The 17,653-nt window shown below is 58.0% G+C and overlaps 1 protein-coding gene across 1 annotated transcript; it reads right to left on the bottom strand.

Moving 5' to 3' along the window:
• Positions 1 to 2,436: 2,436 nt before the first annotated feature.
• ETV5 (ETS variant transcription factor 5) lies at positions 2,437 to 17,653 on the bottom strand. Its single transcript, XM_069865244.1, has 13 exons — positions 17,627 to 17,653; positions 16,971 to 17,114; positions 16,199 to 16,286; positions 16,002 to 16,049; positions 15,848 to 15,898; positions 10,775 to 10,904; positions 10,395 to 10,646; positions 7,803 to 8,062; positions 7,101 to 7,160; positions 6,585 to 6,653; positions 6,026 to 6,195; positions 4,725 to 4,826; positions 2,437 to 4,173 (listed from the first exon to the last, which is right to left on the bottom strand). Exons 2-13 carry the CDS (start codon positions 17,013 to 17,015, stop codon positions 3,952 to 3,954), a joined length of 1,497 nt encoding a protein of 498 aa, XP_069721345.1. The 5' UTR covers positions 17,016 to 17,114; positions 17,627 to 17,653; the 3' UTR covers positions 2,437 to 3,951.

Here is a 17,653-nt window from a genome sequence, read left to right as displayed (position 1 = left end):
TTATCATCTGCTCACACACTACCACAAATTATTGATCACCCTGAATCACCCTGATGGCCTCGTTACCCTACAAGCTGAATGGGAGGTGGGAGCTGCGGCACGAAGGGCTGGGGAGGCTGACACCAGGCTCTGGGCTGCCTTGGAGCTCTTGTCCCCATGGCCTGGGGGGGCTGCAGGAAGGACATTGAGCCACTTTAGACCATCCCTGGTCTTCAGGAAGCGGGATGGGGAGGGAATGAGGGTAACCGCCCACCCAGGGCAGCTCCATCCCATCTGGATGGAGAAAAAGCATCTGCATGTCCCTCAGATGCACACAAATTCTTAATGCCCTGAGTACTTAAAAGCCACTGTGGTATCAAACCCTTTAGTGTCTAAACATTTCATCCCACGGTGATGGGCTGGAATAGAAAACCACCTTTTTTCTTGTCCTTACCCTTCAGCAAGTGCAGCTCCTGGGGTGCTTTGGGACCACCCCAGCAGGATTTGCAGGGTCCATTGCGCCGCGCCGTGACAAGCTGCTCGATAAAGACTTTGAAAAGCTTTGCCTTATCTGCTCATCCTCACCCTCCCTAACTGGTCCCACACTTGCCACACCACCAGCTTGAGGTCCAGCCGCCCTGGGCCATCTGCCTGCCGGCAGCGCTGCCGGTGGCCCCGTTTTCCCCTTGCTCCATCCCGAGCATCAGGACTCAGCCTCCTGCAATCCCCAGCGAGGTGGGATTACTGGGCACCATCGTCTGGAGCTCAGATTGACAGCAAGGGGTTTTTTTTTCTTCACCCTCTCGTCTTTAACTTGATTTTGCGGTCTTAGGCAGAGGACAAAGCTTTGGAGAAAATAAACACAGGATGGAGCTGGGAGGATGGCATGAGCTGTGTGCCCAGTTTGGGTGGATTCATCATACCAAGAGCCCTGAGGGTGTCCAACCATCCTGACACAAGAAGAAGGACTTGCCTTGTGATAGGAATGGTTGGACTCGATGATCCGGTGGGTCTCTTCCAACCTGGTGATTCTATGATTCTACGATTCTGTGACTCCTTCCCACCTGCAAGAACATCGTGGCACGTAAGAACCTTCCCTATCAAGGGTGTTCGAGCTTTTCTCCAGCCTGTCAGGGGCAGCACAGACCCTTCAAGTAGACCAAGTCCTTGTGGAACAGCCTTCACCTTCCACTTGCCTCTTTCAGCCTTTTGCACACCCTCCTGCTCCATGGGATTTCTCCCAGCCAGTAAGAGCTGGGAGAGCACCTGGAGGAGCTCCTGGCAGGGCTTTCTTCTCCAGGTCCCAACACTGAGAGGTCCCTGCCAGCTTTAGCCCTGCTTGATGGCAAGGGGCTTGGCTTTCCAGAGGAGAGGGAAGGGGACACAGAAAACTAGATCCACTTGCTGAGAAACCCTGGGGAAGAGGCAATATTAAATTGCACCTCACTGGGGAGAAGCTGCTCCCATCTCAAGAGGATCCTCTTGCTGGACATGGCACCATCCAGATGCAGGAGCAGCAGCACCAGAGCTGAGGAGAGGACAGCCCTGTGGTAACAAAGGTCACCAGGGGGAAGTTTCAGGTGACTGGAAGGAGGGAAACTCTGCTCCTATTTTTAAAAAGGGTAGAAAGGAGGAGGACCCTGGCAACTACCGACCTGCCAGTCTCACCTCTGCACCGCAAAGATCCTCCTAGAAGCTGTGCAAAGGCACATGGAGAACAGGAAGGTGATTAGAGAGAGCCGGCAACACCTTCACCAAGGGCAAGTCCTGCCTCACCAGCCTAGTGGCCTCCTTTGATGGGGTGACCATAGCAGTAGACAAGGGAAAAAGCAGTGGGTGTCATCTAGCTGGACTGCTGCAAAGCCTTTGACATGGTCCCCCACATCCTTCTCTCTGAATTGGAGAGAGATGGATTTGATGGGTGGACCGTTCAGAGGATAAGGAATGGGAAAATAGTGGTCAACAGCTCAATGTCCAGATGGAGATCCGTGAAAAGTGGTGTCCCCCAGGGCCCATCCTGGAACCAGGGTTGTTTAATATCTGTGGTTCCAACCTAGGCTGGGGGATGATGTGATTGGGAGCAGCCCTGAGAAGGACTTGGGGGGCTGGGGCAGGAGCTCAGCACAATCCAGCAACATGTGCTCGCAGCCCAGAAACCACCCATGTCCTGGGCTGCATCCAGAGCCGTGGGAGCAGCAGGGAGGGAGGGGATCCTGCCCCTCTGCTCCGCTCTGAGAGACCCACCTGGAGCCCTGGGTCCTGTTCTAGAATCCCCAACTGAAGGAGGAGATGGAACTGATGGAACAGGTCCAGAGGAGGCCACAAAGTAGGACGCAATGCCCATGATCTAGTCCCAGCTCTGATGAAGAGCATCCCCCTGGACCACTTCTGCCCCCAGATCCCACCTGGAGGCAGGTCCCACGGTGCCGGCGAAGCAGGGGCCCAGGCAGCCAGGGGGGAACAGAAAGCAAGTTCCTTTATTGTACACAGTACAGAATGTAATGCAGCTTTGCAGGAGATACACAGCCCTGCTCAAGTAAAGATTATTTCAAATCAGTCCTCAGATTAACCCCTTCTGCACTGTAGACCTGCCACACCGAGCAAATGGTTAAAACCCTGTCCCCGAGGCGGGGTTCCCACAACCCAACACTCCCCATGGGTGCACGCAACCCAGTCTACCCAGGGTTAATCTTCATACTTGCCAAAAAACCAGAATTAATCAGTCAAAAACCAAAAAAAAAAAAAAATCCAACCAAAGCTAAGTAAGGAAGAAAAAAAAATTCCTATACAGCATTTACAACAAAAACATGTAGCAGGGCGGGGAGAGGCAGGGATGAATATATGAGTGGTGGAGGAGTGTTAGGAAGCGCAGCGTGGAAGGGGGAGCTGGGGAGAGCGGGGTGGGGGACCCACTGTCCCTGCCCAGCTCCGCGGCTGTGCCGAGCGGGAAGGGAGCGCAGCCGAGCCAGCACGGGGGTTCTGCCCCGGCTCCCCGGCGCGAGGGGACTGGAGTGGTGAAATGGAGTGGACCAGATACTTCAGCAGCCGTCCCAGCGAGCCACGGGTACCCACAGCTACCTGCTGCAACCCCGCCACCGGGAAAGCTGGAGGGGCACATCCCTAGGGGCTGTGGGAACGGCAGCCAGGCTGCAAAAAAATAGCTTTGCCTTAAAATACAAAAAATCTACAAAAAACGGTTTAGAAACGTTTTTCCCCCCGCCCCGTGAACCATCAAAAAAAAACAAAAATAAAAAGAGGGAGATAGTGTCGGGGTGTCCTCCCTGAAATGCAACCCTTGGCACGCAGCTGGAGCTGGGGAGGAGGAGCGAGAGGGGCACGGAGAGGAGACAGGGAGACCGTTACAGCGGGTTATAGCGCGAGAGTGGGGCAGGGAGGGCTGGGAAGAAGGCAGAAGGCTCCGTGGGGTCGGGGTAGGATGCTGCACACATCAGCCCCGGGGTGCTGGGCAAGAAGCGCCCCCCACCCCGCTCCCCGCATCCCTCCTCTGTGCAAATCAAAGCCCTTTCCACCACACAAGGCAGCTACGCGGGTCGCGCTCGATGCAAAGCGGATTGTCGTGACAATTGGCTCGGCGGCCACGCTGGCTCAAGCCCAGTCCTGGGGCACGGCTGGAGCCGGCAGCCCTCGCGTCCTTAGCTCCCGTCACCCCAAAAAAAAACCTCGCGGCGATGCTTGGGGGGAGATTCCAGCCACGGGCAGTCCTACGCACTAGCCCTTGGACAGTAAGGTGGGAATTCAGCACTGACACACACCGGGCGTTTTAGATTCCTCCAATCTGTGTGTGTGCACGCATGCGGTTTGGTGGCTTCGGGTTCTTTTTTTACCTTCTTAGGATCAGCGAAAAAACCAAAAAAATAAACAAACAAACAAAAAAAAAAGTGTTCTTTACAAAACCGTATTTGCCCAAAGTGGATGATGTGCTAGTGCTCGAGGCGCTGCGGGGCGGCCGAGTCAGTAAGCGAAGCCCTCGGCGTAGGGCAGGCTGCCGCAGGGATCCATCTCCAGCAGGTACGCGGGGCTGTCCTCGAAGTGCGTCAGCGGCACCGTCTCCTCCTCGGGCACCGGGCAGTCGGGCTCCGTCTTCAGGAAGGGGCGTTGGTTGTCGGGGTAAGCCATGGAGAAGAGGGCGTCGGGGTCGCAGACGAACTTATAGACGTACCGCTCGCCAGCCACCTGCGAGGAGGAAAATCATAGACTTGTAGAATCACCAGGTTGGAAAAGACCCACGGGATCATCGGGTCCAACCATCCCCATCAATCACTAACCCATGTCCCTCAGCACCTCATCCACCCGTCCCTTAAACCCCTCCAGGGAAGGGGACTCAACCCCCTCCCTGGGCAGCCTCTGCCAGGGACCAATCACCCTTTCTGTGAAGAAATTTTTTCCTAATGTTGAGCCTGAACCTTCCCTGGTGGAGCTCGAGGCCATTCCCTCTCGTCCTGTCCCCTGTCCCTTGGGAGAAGAGCCCAGCTCCCTCCTCTCCACAACGTCCTTTCAGGGAGTTGGAGAGAGCAATGAGGTCTCCCCTCAGCCTCCTCTTCTCCAGGATAAACACCCCCAGCTCTCTCAGCTGCTCCTCGTAAGGGGGTGAGAGGGGCCCCACGCCTTCCCCACTGGAATAACACAGGGGATGCGGGACACAGCGGCCCAGGATGCTGGGGAGACAACAGGGGACATTCACACACACACCCCCACCCCCATCCCGTGGCAGAGGGGTCACTCGCCTTTTGCATGATGCCCTTCTCATAGTAGTAGCGCAGGGAGCGGCTGAGCTTGTCATAGTTCATGGCTGGCCGGTTCTTCTGGATGCCCCAGCGCCGTGCGACCTGCAGGGAGAAAGGGAGCAGCCGTGAAGGCTCCAGCCACAGCTCGGACGGGAAAGTAATTGAAACACAGGGGGAGGGATTGTTTTGAGGGGCTGGAGCAGCCAGAGGTGAAAGCATCAGTGTGGGCCTGGAGATGTTCCCCACCTGCTGTGATAAATGAATCGCAGGGTGGTTTGCGCTGGAAGGGACCTTAAAACCCATCCAGTCCCACCCCTGCCCTGGGCAGGGACACCTCCCACAGGATCAGAGGCTCCAAGCCCCATCCAACCTGGCCTTGAACCCCTCCAGGGATGGGGCAGCCACCCCTGCTCTGGGCAGCCTGGGCTAGGGCCTCCCCGCCCCCATCATGAAGAATTTCTTCCTAATGTCTCATGTAAACCTCTCCCCTTTCAATTTAAAGCCATTCCCCCTCAAAATATCACTCCATGCTCTCATATAAAGCCTCTTCCCAGCTTTCCTGGAGCCCTTTCAAAGTACTAGAGAGGCTGCTACCAGGTGTCCCCAGTGGGAGTAACCACAACTTCCCTGGGCAACCCATGCCAGAGCCTCCCTACCCTCACAGGAAAACATTTCTCCCTAAGATCTCCTCTCAACCTCCCCTCTTCCAGCTCAAAACCCATTCCCCGTTGTCCTCTTGCCGCTCCAGCCCCGAGCTACGGCTGCTACATCGCCGCCACAGCCAACCCGGGGGCCGAATCAAAAGCCATTTGATGAGGGGAGCCTGCCAAAAGAGCCGCTTCAGAAAAAAAACCAAAAAAAAAAAACCAACCACCATACAATTTCCATGCGTGGCGTAAGAGATATTATGGGTAATTACCCACAATGCGCCGCTCGGTGCTAACAGCTGCTTTCAATTACTGCCCAAACTGCTTCTTCCTCTGTGTCACCCTCCTGCAGAGCCACAGCAGGGCAGGAGCCACGAGCCTCAGCAAGAGACATCGCAGGGGCAACGCCACCGCGGCTGGTGACGGCGCCGGGAGCCGAGCACGTGCGCGCCGGGAGGAGATAAAAGGCAAATAAATGCCTACGGCTGCTTAGTGCAGCTGGCTTTTCCCTCTTGCCCTCAAAAGCTGCCCAGAGCGTAAAAAACACGTGTCTTGCTTCAAGCCCAAGTGTGAATTGCTGTGTTTCACGGGAAGGATTTGCGCCCCCATCCCCAGATTTCCCCCTGGCTGCGTCTCGGCTCCGTCGTTCCGTACCTCCTCGGGCTCGATCAGCTTGAACTCCATGCCCCGGCCGGTCCAGGCGATGAAATGGGCATTGGCAGGATCATCCAGGAGGGTCACCAGGAATTGCCAGAGCTGCAGGGAGCCGCGGCGCTGGTAGGGAGGGCCCTCGCGGTACAGGGTGGGCTCCTGCTTCACTTTACCTGCTCACACCAAGACGCAGCTGGTGAAGCACCTCGGCTGGGCCCCTCTCAAGGGCTGTGCCCCTCTCAAGGGCTGTGCCACCCAGCAGGGGTCACAGACAGCGATGCTGGGCTCACCCCTGCACCAGGACCCCTCTGCAGGATGGGGTCACAGCATCAGAGAGGGGAGAGGTGCAGGAGATGGAGCCGCGGGCACCGAGCGGCAGGGATGGGGATGGAGCCAGGCAGTGATGCCAAGCAGGTGCACAAGACAATGCTTGGCAGCTCTTGAGAGCCCCGCACCAGCACAGCTTGGTCTTAGACACTGGCTGTTGCAGAACCCAGCCCCAAATCTCCCTCCATGAGCGCTAATCACCCCCTCAATCTTCCTCTAGGGGCTGGATCCTTACCCTCCAGCCTCTCTGGTACCACGCACGTGTCATCAAAATACAATCGTGTCTCCTTTTCATATGAAAATCCTATGAAAAAAAGACCCTCAGTGAGCAGGGGACCCCACCACTCTGGCCAGACCCCGCGACATCCCTGGTGTAGCCCAATCCAGCCTCAAGACCCCATCCCCATGAGCAGCCCCGTCCCCACTCATTCTGGTGGCACCACAGCAGCTCGCTGGCTGAGCGCCACGCAGCCCTGTCCCTCCCTCACCCCAGGGAGCTGGGGGAACCAAAACCCTCTTAGCAGCTATATCGGGGTGTGTTATCCCGGATTACGCAGTACGGCACCGCCGTGCCCTCGTGGCACAGCCCCTATTTTTAGCGGCGGTGCCGGCGCTGTTCACATGTGGGTTCTCGTGGGCATTTTCAGGGTGTCCAGCACCGCTGAAAGGGGCCCTGCTTGCCCGGTGGGAGGGATGGGATGGGACGCGTCGAGGATGCTCGTGAGCGGAAGGGATCCACGGGCGCACTCACCATCGTGGCTGCTGGGGAAGACGCCCCCGCGCAGGTACGAGGACTGGCAGTTAGGCACTTCTGCGAGGGAGAGGAAGGCAGCCGTAAGGACTCACGGCCCACCAAGCGCTTGGCAGCATCTTCCCCTCAAGCGCATCTTGCAGCCAAACCCTCCACGAAGCACCTCAGCCCCCATCCTCAACTCGAGGAGAAAACCAGTAGGATTGGAGTAGGGGCACAAAAACAAGCACTGGGAGCGAGCTTTAAGTCAGCTCAAGCGCTCATCGCATCGTTCAGGCCCTGAGGGAAGGAAGGCATCGCCGCACCTCCCCTGCCATCTGCTCGGCCGTGCCACCCTCCATCGCGAGGTTGGGGTATTTTTAGGTCCTAAGGCGATTAAAGGATTTTTTTCCATGATGCCGATGGGGTCCAGCGGCCAGAACTCCCAGCTGGCCCCAGGGCCGGGGCTGCGGGGGGACCTGCCGAGTGCCACGGGGCACCCCAACCCGCAGCTACAGCAGGTGACGCCTGCTCCAGCCCCACCACTTTGGAAAGAAAAGGCATGGGGTGAGAGATTGGGAAAGAAAACAAAGGAAGAGATCATCTAGCACTACAGTCGGAGCAGCAGCCGGGCATCGCGGGAGCCCCAAGGCTCAACCCCGCGTCCGCTGCCATCCGAGAGCTGCAGATGCCATCTCAGCAGCTCCCCCAGCGTGCACCCACCTGAGTCGATGCAGTAGTCCCGCGGCTCCTGCTTGATGCCCATGGCGGGCTGGAAGCTGCGGGCGGCGGGGCCGGGCAGGCTGGGGCCGCCGTGCTCGTAGAGCGGGTCGTGGTACTCCTGCTTGAATCCCTGAGCGGGGCGGGGGGCACTGGGGCCCAGGGGCTCTGAGAGCTGCCGGTGGTAGACGGGGCGGCTGTCCCCAGGGACGCCGGGCTGCGCCGGGAAGGGGTGGCAGGGCTCCGACAGCTGCCTCTGAAACCTGCGGGGAAGAGGGATGCAGCGTTGTTGTAGTGAGGTGTGTGCTGGGCTCTTCTCCCAAGCGATAGGAGAAGAGAAAACAACCTCAAGTCACACAAGGGCAGGTTCAGATTAGACATCAGGATAATTTCTTAAGGGAAAAGGTTCTGGGGCGCTGGCAGAGGCTGCACAGCGAGGTGGTGGAGTCCCCATCCCTGGAGGGGTTTAACAGACGGGTGGATGAGGTGCTCAGGGATCTGGTTTGGTTGTGGACAGGTACAATTGCACTTGACGATCTTCAAGGTCTTTTCCATCCCAGTGATTCCACGATTACCTAGGAGCCAGCACTCTGCCAGCTCCCTCCCCAACCCGGGACCCCATGCAGGACCGATGCCCTCAGCCCAGGGTGCTCTTGGGATGGTTTGGGTGCTGATGTTTCCACCTGGGATGGAGCACAGCCACCACGAGGGGTCTCCCCATGGGGTGCTAAGAAGCCTCGTAACCCTCCAAGCACCGGGAACCCCTCACTGGAAGAGCAGAACAACGCATGGGGCAGTGCTGCACGATGGGGACAGTCCTGAGCCGCACCGGTGATGCCAGGGAAACAAAAAACAGCCACCACCCAACAGTAAAATCTTGCCCAGGGTGGGGGCAGAGCTGTGGGGCCCAGGGGATGCTGCGCCCAAGCAGGCATTTACACAAAGCCAAATCCACTCAGCAGCCCCCCAGCCCCAGCTGGCCGCTAATCCGCCTGCGCGGCTGGGATTAAACCTTGAACTCGGCAACAGGGAGCACTATTTTCGGCTCCGGGTGCTGCCGCTGCCAGCTCGAGCCCCAGCAAAGTCTCTCCAGACTGCGATGGATAAGGGAGCATCTCGAGGGGTTGTTGCCGCATCCCCTTGCCCTCCGGTACCTTGAAAGGCAATCTGCAATCTCCACGCTCGGCTCCTCTCGGCCCTTTGGCTTTGTAACCAGAGCCCTCCCAGCTGCCGAGCTGGGATTACTCCATTTCCGAGCTGTGTCCCTCTGCCCTTCCTGAGTGAAACCCAAGCCCCGTGCTGGCACGGCGCTTCCCGAGGGGTCGCAGCCAACCCCACTGCGTAGCTTGAAGGTCACCCAGAGCCGAGCCCCGCTTCGCTGTGCGGAGATGCTCACATCCCGCATCCCGAGGCTTTCCGTGGCGCCACTGCTTGGACTTTGCTGAGCTGCCACAGGGACATCCCGTCACCAGTGATGCTGCAAAGCCAGCCAGGAGGCCAGAAGCAAAGCTGGAGGTCAACTGTGACCCGTGCAAAGCCACCGACTGATAGCACCAAACCCAAGGGGAGGGAGGATCCAGCAAAGCCTCTGGGGACATGGGGATGATGAAGGACAAGCCATGGCTTGGAGAGGAAACAAAGACCAGAGCTTCTCCCTCCACAGCCCCAAAAATCACAGGGATGCCATGCGATGCACAGGGGACATAAGGACTGGCCACAGCTCCCCAGCCAGGTGGGGCTCAGCTCAGAGGGCAGAAAGCTAAAGCAGGTAGGAAAGAAGAGTGGGTGCCCTGACCCGGTGCTATTCCCCATCACTGCAGCCCCTGCCGACCTCGCCTTCCGTTTGGGGAGGCAAAGCCTGCTGTCCCTGTGGCCACAAGGAGCAGGTCCCTGTTAGGGGCCTTGTGGACAGGAAGAGCCATGAAACCCACTGGGAAGCAGCAAGTTTTGCTGCACTGGTTTACAGGGGATGCCAGAGGGCAATGCCTGGTCCACTGTTGGCAGCCACAGAGGCCTGGGCACCCCTCTTCCTTCCACACCCTTCAAGGCACCGATCCACCCCATCAGTCCCATCCCTTTCCTGTGCTGATCTGTTGAAGCAAGCCCAGAGGAGGGCACAGAGATGATCTCAGGAATGGAGCATCTCTGCTATGAGGACAGGCTGAGAGAGGTTGTTAAGCCTGGAGAAGAGAAGGCTCCAGGGAGACCTTAGAGCAGCTTCCAGTGCCGAAAGGGGCTCCAAGAAAGCTGGGGAGGGGCTCTTAATCAGGGAGGGCAGGGACAGGACAAGGGGACTGTTTCTCAGCTGAAAAAGGGGAGATTGAGATGAGACCTTAAGGAAAAATGTTTTCCTGTGAGTGTGGGGAGGCACCAGCTCAGAGCAGTGGTGGCTGCCCCATCCCTGGAGGGGTTCAAGGCCAGGCTGGATGGGGCTTGGAGCCTCTGATCCAGTGGGAGGTGTCCCTGCCCATGGCAGGGGTGGCACTGGATGGGCTTTGAGGTCCCTTCCAATGCAAACCACTGATCCCAAGTGGGTCAAAGTCCCCATAAACCCCCACACGACGCCAGCGCTTGCTTCGTTGGAGGATGCCTCACCTGTGCTCTGCAGGATATTGGTTTTCAGACATCATCTTTGGCATGTGCATGGGCGGGTGAGGCGGCCGCGGCACGGCGAAGGTTTGCTGCCTCGGCTCCTGCAGCGCGTGCGGGGCCGGAGCTGCCCCATGGGCGGCTGCTTGCACGGCCGGGGCCGGCAGCGGCAGAGCCGATCCCTGGTGTGCAGGAGATGCCGGCGTGGCGGGCGGCGTTAATGGCTTGAACCCGGTGGGGGGCTTCCTGTCATAGGCACTGCGGAGGAGAGAGGAGACGGGGGGTTGGCAGTGATGCTACCGAGAACACCAGGTTGGTGAGCGAGACGAGTCCCCATGCCGTGATCCAAGGGGTCTGCAGGCAGCAGCCACCCCTGTCCGACCTACCAGCAGTTGTAGAGGCACTTGTCCCCATAGCCAGCGCACAGAGCCTGCTCGTGGCTGCAGGACGACAGCTCCGAGGACGGGCTGTGCAGCTCCCGCTTGATCTTGGCTGGAGGTGGGGCGTGCAGGACCACTGCAACGAGATGGAGGGGGATACAGGATCATCCATGCAGAAGGGAATGGGGGACGTCACCCCTGGGGAGCAAGTTGAGGCTCTGGAGCGAGTCCAGAGAAGAGCAACGAAGCTGGGGAAGAGGCTGGATATTAGGAAAAAATTTTTCACGGAAAGGGTCATTGGGCAGTGGCAGAGGCTGCCCAGGGAGGAGGTTGAGTCCCCTTCCCTGGAGGGGTTTAAGGGATGGGTGGACGAGGTGCTGAGGGACATGGGTTAGTGTTTGATGGGAATGGTTGGACTCGATGATCCGGTGGGTCTCTTCCAACCTGGTTATTCTATGAATTACACCCCAGGGGCATCAGGCAACCAAACCATGGTAGAATGGTGCTCCAGTAGACCCTGACGTGCTGCTGGACTGAGCTAGGGTGGCTTCTGCAGGGGAGGGCAGAGCTGCCAGGCCAGCAACAATCCCAGCAGCCCAGGACACTGCTCACAGAGGAGAAATTGCTTCCCCAAACCCCCTCAGCAAGCGCAGACAAGCCTGTGCACTGCAGACAGTGGTTCCTCCCTGAGCCGCGGGCGAGGAACAAGGGGGCTTGACAGCCTCGAGCTCCAAAAACTTGCAAGCAGGACTTGCAAGCGACCCCCTTACCCTCATCAGGGCAGCCCCATCTCCCAGTTTGCTGGCCAGAGAGTCAGAAAGCAGCTAACTGGGATCCACCTTCCCCCAACCAAGGTGCTCCAGACCTGGGATCTCACAATCGCATGAATTCAAGTGGGAAACGTTGGAAATGTTCCACTAAACCCAAATGCTTCACAGCTCCTCCGGCTCCCCAAGCTCACTCGCAATATATGGTTTTAAATCAAGTGATATAAGCTTAGCCTAATTAATTTCTAAAAGCAGGCGCTCTAGGAAAGGGAAAGCGCCTCGGAGATCTTTACCTAAATAGTGCCTGCAGAGGAGAGCCAAGACTAATCGGAAGTGGAGTATTAGCTTCATGCAAAGTCTAAACACAGCCCAGCTACAGCCGAGAGGAGCAAATAGCTCCAGAACAACTGTTCACAGCTTGCCAGGTAATTAGCTGCTCCCCTAATTTGTCAAAACCTTTAAAGAGCTGTTGACTCCCCCCCGAAACAGCTCGGCACAGCTGGTACCAAGGGCATAAACCCCCCCCAAGGAGGATTTGAAACACGAAGCCCAGCGCTGAGCCAGCACAGCCCCCCTGCACGCCTTCCCCCACCTCTCCGAGCCGGATTTAGCCCCTCTTCCTTCCCCCCCAAGCCAAGTTTTGTCGCTCTCAGCATTTCTAACCTTAACGGGGGGCCAGCCCGGCGGCGGCAAAGCCCGAGCACCCCGCAAGCGGTGGGAAAGCCAAAGGGAACTGGCTTTGGAAGGGCTCCAGCTGCCTATCGCGGGCATGGTTCTCCCTAACAGGCTCCGTGTTGTTGCAGCGGGTTGTTTTTCCGCCAGCCGTACAATGGGGTCTGGTTACTCATTGAAGGAAAGGAGAAAAAAAAAAAAAAAGAAAAAAAAAAACCAACCCCAAGTCTCTGAGCAGGCACCACCCTCCATTCACAAACAATTTGGAGCGCTCCATTCATGCGGCTGAGGAGGAAGAAAAAAAAAAAAATAAAAAAGGAAAGAAAAATTTCCCCAGAGCTTAGCGCTGCCATTCAAGAAAAGCAAAACAAGGTTTAAGATCCTAACAGGGAGCAGCTGGCTGAGCGTGGACTTTGTGCAACGTTTGGATTCCTTACACAAACCCTGCAAGACGCACCCTGGCCACCGAGCTCGTGACCGGTTGGGGCACCCAAGGGTGGGATTCCAGGGTGCTCCCAGGGGGAAGGAGCTGGGTTGGGGTCCCACACAAGGAAGGCACCAGGAGGGGTCCCCAAGGAAGGAGATGCTCTGTCCCCGTGCCTCAAAGGCACGATGGGCGTGCGAGTGTTTTTAACCTTTCCGGTCCAGTGCTCGGCACTGTAATTAAAAGCTAAAAAAGTAGGAAAATATGCAGAGGGAGCAGCTTAACTCTAGAAGGAGCTGGAAAAGATGCCTCAATGGACCCAAACCACAATGGAGTCACTGGAAAGCACCTGTGGGTGCATGATGGCCCCACTCTGGGCTGTTTTAAGCCCCTGAGAGCCCAGGTGAGGGGACCAGCCCCGTGTGCCACTGGTGTGCCCGGCCAGTAACACGGCACAACTGGTTGCTGGGGGTCAGGCGCATCCCCCCAGCTGCACTGCCAGCCAAGCCGGACATCTCCCACAAGAAAGGTGACCCCCCCCAAGCTGCTTGGGGCCTTAAATAGCTGCCAGATGCCTGGGTAGGGGGACAGGACAGGCTGTTCCCAACCATCAGTGTGATGGAACCTCTACGAGGGCGAGCCTGGAGGACGCTGGCTTTGCTGGCAGCTCTCGCTGCCCGAGCCACGGGGAAGGCACCCAAACCACCATCGCATAGAATCACAGAATAACCAGGTTGGAAGAGACCCACTGGATCATCGAGTCATAGAATCTCCAGCCCCTTGGCACCCGCTCAAGCCGTCACCTGGGAGCCGAGCTCCCCGCCTGCCCCTCCATCCCCAGCCTTCCAGGACGCACCCAAGGTCACGCCAGGAGAGGAGACAGAAATAGAAGCCGGGCTCCTGCTTTCCTTTGTTTAAACAGCCCTGCCTCAGAAACAAAACCTCCTGCTCTCATTTCGGTGCATAAGAAACCCCACTCCACACCCTGGCTGTGGTTTTCACCACGTGCCGCCCCGTACAGGGGGCTACAAGTCCTCTGGGAGCAAAACCCTGCAAAAGGCAAAGCCTCTTGTGGTGTTTGATCTCCCCAGCACAACCACGTGTTATTTAAAGAGTCGACTGAGGTATAACATTGTGCATACACCTTTCTCCTCAGGACCATGTTGATGAGTCCACACCTACACTCACAGCCAGGCATGTGGCACGATGGCCAGCGTGGCAAGCTCTGCAGGAGTCCCCCCACAGCCTCCTCGCCTTCCAAGAGGCTCTGCTGCTTCTGCAGGTAGCTTAATAGCATCAAATCCAGCCTCATGTTGCTCAGTTCGGAGCAATGACAACATCCCTCCTTTGAGGGACCCTGCTTTCCTCATCCCCCAGTGGGATTTCTTCTCTGGCAGAGCAACCCGTCACCCTCCAGCACGTTGCAGCACGTGTTCCAGTCAAAAACTGAGGCTGGTTTGTCTCTTTTTGATGCTGCATCAAGGAAGCAGGAGGAGGAGACGGTTTGCTTGGGATAAAAGAGAGCAGCAGCTTCCTCAGGGAAAAGGCACGGAGCTACACAACTGCAGGAAGAGTCCAAGGCATCCCCCTAAACATTCCTATGGACTAGGATTTACCACTGAACCCCAATGTGACCCCCCCAACATGGGAAAGGAGCACGTCCCCACTAGCAAAACCCACGTGCAGGGGGAGGCTGCACCAGGTCTGTTCCTCTCGTTCTTCCTGCATCCCACAACTGTTCAAAACCAGAGCGAAATAAGATGTGGCCAGAAAGCTGTAAGGTAGCAACTTTCTCCTCTTTAAACACTCTCCAGCGCTGCTAGAGAAGAGCTGGGCTCCCCATCCCCCTCCAGCCCAAGCCCCCCCAGCCAGCACAGCCCCTTGCAGAGCAGCGAAGCAAATCTTTGCTTTCTCACCCCAGGAAAGTTAAAGAAGGTTATTATAGCCGGGAGCCACCCAGAGAGGTCTCTTTTTGAGTGACAAAGTCATTTCAACACCAGGTCTGCAGAGGCCGAGCGGGTCAGAAGAACATTTTAAACCTCAACCAAAAGCCTTTCCTTTTTTTTTTTTTTTTTCCACTTTGCCTGCATCGCCCAAGAAAAGTTTGTCTCTCTCCTCTCCGAGCTCTTCAGGTTACAAGGAAACAAGAGACTGCCAAAAGGCACTGGAAACAGCTTCAGCTCTACAAGCCACCCTCCCACGCACGCTGCAGTTTCTACCGCTCCGAGCAAGAGCTGCCAGGCTGCGCTAGGATGTCAACAGCCAGTTGGGTTTCTGACTCCGGGCTTGCCTTTTATCTCAGGGGAGCAAGGGAAAGAAGCGCATCCGAAACTCGGGCTGTCTGGAACAGTTTAATGGCAAGCTTCCCACTCAGGAGTAATCAAAGAGCAATAATTAACATGCGTTTACTGTAGGAGAAGATACCCCGCTGCATGCTGTGACAAAGCTGGAATGAAAAATCTGTTCGACTGCAGGCTAGGTTGGATTTCCTTTAAGTTCTGGAGCAGTGTCTGGCTCGGCAGCAAAACCCAGCCGCAAACACCGAGCTCCTATTTCTCTTTGCCAGGTAACGACTGAAAACATCCTCATTTCCCCCCTCCTGCCCCTCCAACACGGCGCAAGCGCCACACGCAGCCCCTGCCCTCGCCGCTAACCCGCGCTGGCACCGACCCACGACTCAGAACCAACTCTCCCTCTTATGCAATCCAAGAGGGACTGCATTTTCACTGGCCTCCTTTTAACCACGCTTGCTTGCCAGTGATTAATGCTGCTTAAAGCGGCTCAAGTTTCACCGCTCAGGTCCGCTCTTGCCAACAGCGCCGAGCCAGGACTGTAAAAAGCTCCAGAAACTGCAGAGCTTGTGGCTAACCGAGGAGCCCAGCGCAGGCTCCCGCATCCACTTGAAAAGGGAAAAAAAAAAGCATTTATAAGCAAATCGACTCTAGTACAAACAAGCAGCGAGGCACAGAGGAGCCCGGAGATCAGTTCGAGCCATTTCCAAGCGCTCGGCTATAATTTTCCTCATTTACATTGCGAGTTTTATCTCGATGAACCCAAACCGCACGTGCTTTCTCCCAAAAGGCCACGATGTCACAGCGTCAGCCCCAGCAACAACCGCCTCCCCGAGAAAGCGGCTTCGAACCCAGCGTGAGGTTTTGCAAAGGCACCCAAACATTTCCTCCCCTAGAGAACAAAAAACCCAGAACAATCACTTACAGTTGTCAGACTGGAAATCTGGGACAAATTGTTCGTCATCAGGGACCTGAGCTAAAAAAAAAAAAAAAAAAAAAGCGTGGTTTTATGGCGTTTTCTGTTAAAAACACACTCGCAGGAAGATTTTACACAGCAAAAGGAGGAGGTGAAGACTTGCCTTCAGCTAGCCAGGCCTCTTGGAGCTGGCTGAGATCCTGGAAGAGCTCTGGAACAGAGAGAAAGACTTAGGCACTCCACAGAAGAATAAATAAAACTGCTGTTATTTTCAGGATTATTTCTAACCCGATGAATGGAAGGCGAGTGGTTTCACGGGGCCACAGCGAGGCCGGGGCTGCCTGGGCCAGCCCTGCCTACCTTCCGAGTCGTGGGCTAGGTCGGTCTCCAAAAATTTCCTTTTCCTATCGGACCCCGGCCGGCCTCGGCCCTCCTCGGCGCAGGATTTCTGCGAGGACAAGGGCGAGAGCGGCTCGTGAGGGTGGCAGCCCCCAAGGACGAGGAGGTGGCTCCCCGAGGACAGGGGTACAGGAGGTGGCCCCCAAGGACGAGGAGGTGGCCCCCAAGGATGGGGTACAGGAGGTGGCCCCCAAGGACGAGGAGGTGGCCCCCAAGGATAGGGTGCTGGGGGACAGGGAGGCTGCCATCCAAGGATCAGGATGAGGAGGTGACCCCCCCCAAGATTGGGGTGCAGGGCTGGGAGGTTGCCCAAGGGCTGGGTGAGGAGATGGCCCCCAAAGATGGGGGTGCAGGGAGGTGGTCCCCCAAGGACGAGGGTGCAGGGGAAAGGGAGGATTGGCCCCTCAAGGACTGGGGTGCAGGGCTGGGAGGTTGCCCAAGGGCTGGGTGAGGAGATGGCCTCCAGGGATGGGGATGGATGGGGATGTAGGGGGGCAGGGGGTACAGGGAAGTGGTCCCCCAACGATGAAGGTGTAGGGGAAAGGGAGGATTGGCCCCTCAAGGACTGGGGTGCAGGGCTGGGAGGTTGCCCAAGGGTGAGGTGAGGAGATGGCCCCCACGGAGGCGGATGTAGGGGGACAGGGGGTGCAGGGAGGTGGTCCCCCCAGGGCAGGGGGGTGCAGGGGAGCGGGAGCCCAGCAGGGAGCGAGGAAGGGGGAGAGAGCAAACTTACCCCAGGCCCCATGAAGGGCACCTGCTGGTCGTAGAAGCCGTCCATGGTGTGGGGGAGGCAGGCAGAGCCCCCGGCCCGTTCAGCATCGACGCCGGCCCGGGAAGGGGGTGGGGGGGTCCCGCCCGGGGTCCGGCAGGTGCGCGGCTGCGGGGGGGGAGGGGAGGGGGGGTGGAGGGGTCAGGGGGAGCCCCGGGGGCTGGCTCGGATCCCCTTGGGGCCGGTTGGCAGCCCCCCCCGGCTCCTGATCTCACCCGATTTCTATAGGAACGGCCCTGACATCACGCGGGGAGCCCGGGGCGGGGAGCGGGGCGGCCGGTGGGGGAGCGGGGAGCCCGGTGGGGGGGAGCGGGGAGCCCGGTGGGGGGGAGCGGGGAGCCCGGTGGGGGCGCTCCGATCCGCTTCGCTTCCCCGCGGTGCTCAGCGCTGCTGCGGCGGCGGTGGCGGCGGCCCGTTCCCACGCCGCCCCGCGCGCCCCATTCATAAACTCCTCCCCCCTCCCATTCATAAACTCCGCCCGCCCTCCCCTCCCCCGCGCGCGGGCTCGCGCGCCTCCTCCCCCCCCCTCCCTCATTCCACCCCCCCCCGCCTCAACCCGCCGCCATTCACGCGGCCCGCGCCATTCATCAACACCCCCCGCCCCGCCCGCTCCCACGTACCCCGGCCGGGGCGCCGCCGTGGAGCTC

The sequence above is a fragment of the Phaenicophaeus curvirostris genome, chromosome 10 (assembly GCF_032191515.1).
Source record: "Phaenicophaeus curvirostris isolate KB17595 chromosome 10, BPBGC_Pcur_1.0, whole genome shotgun sequence".
Lineage (NCBI taxonomy): Eukaryota > Metazoa > Chordata > Aves > Cuculiformes > Cuculidae > Phaenicophaeus > Phaenicophaeus curvirostris.
The sequence above is the reverse complement of the archived record's forward strand: the minus strand, read 5'-3'. Positions and strand labels throughout refer to the sequence as shown.

Excerpts from the sequence above, each read along its gene's own strand:
- ETV5 (XM_069865244.1), bottom strand. The coding sequence starts at position 17,015 with ATGGACGGCTTCTACGACCAGCAGGTGCCCTTCATGGGGCCTGGG. Across the intron at positions 15,899-16,001 it reads AGAGGCCTGGCTAGCTGAAG|CTCAGGTCCCTGATGACGAA; the intron begins GCAAGTCTTCAC and ends TTTTTTTTTTAG. Across the intron at positions 10,905-15,847 it reads AGATTTCCAGTCTGACAACT|TGGTCCTGCACGCCCCACCT; the intron begins GTAAGTGATTGT and ends ATCTCGTTGCAG.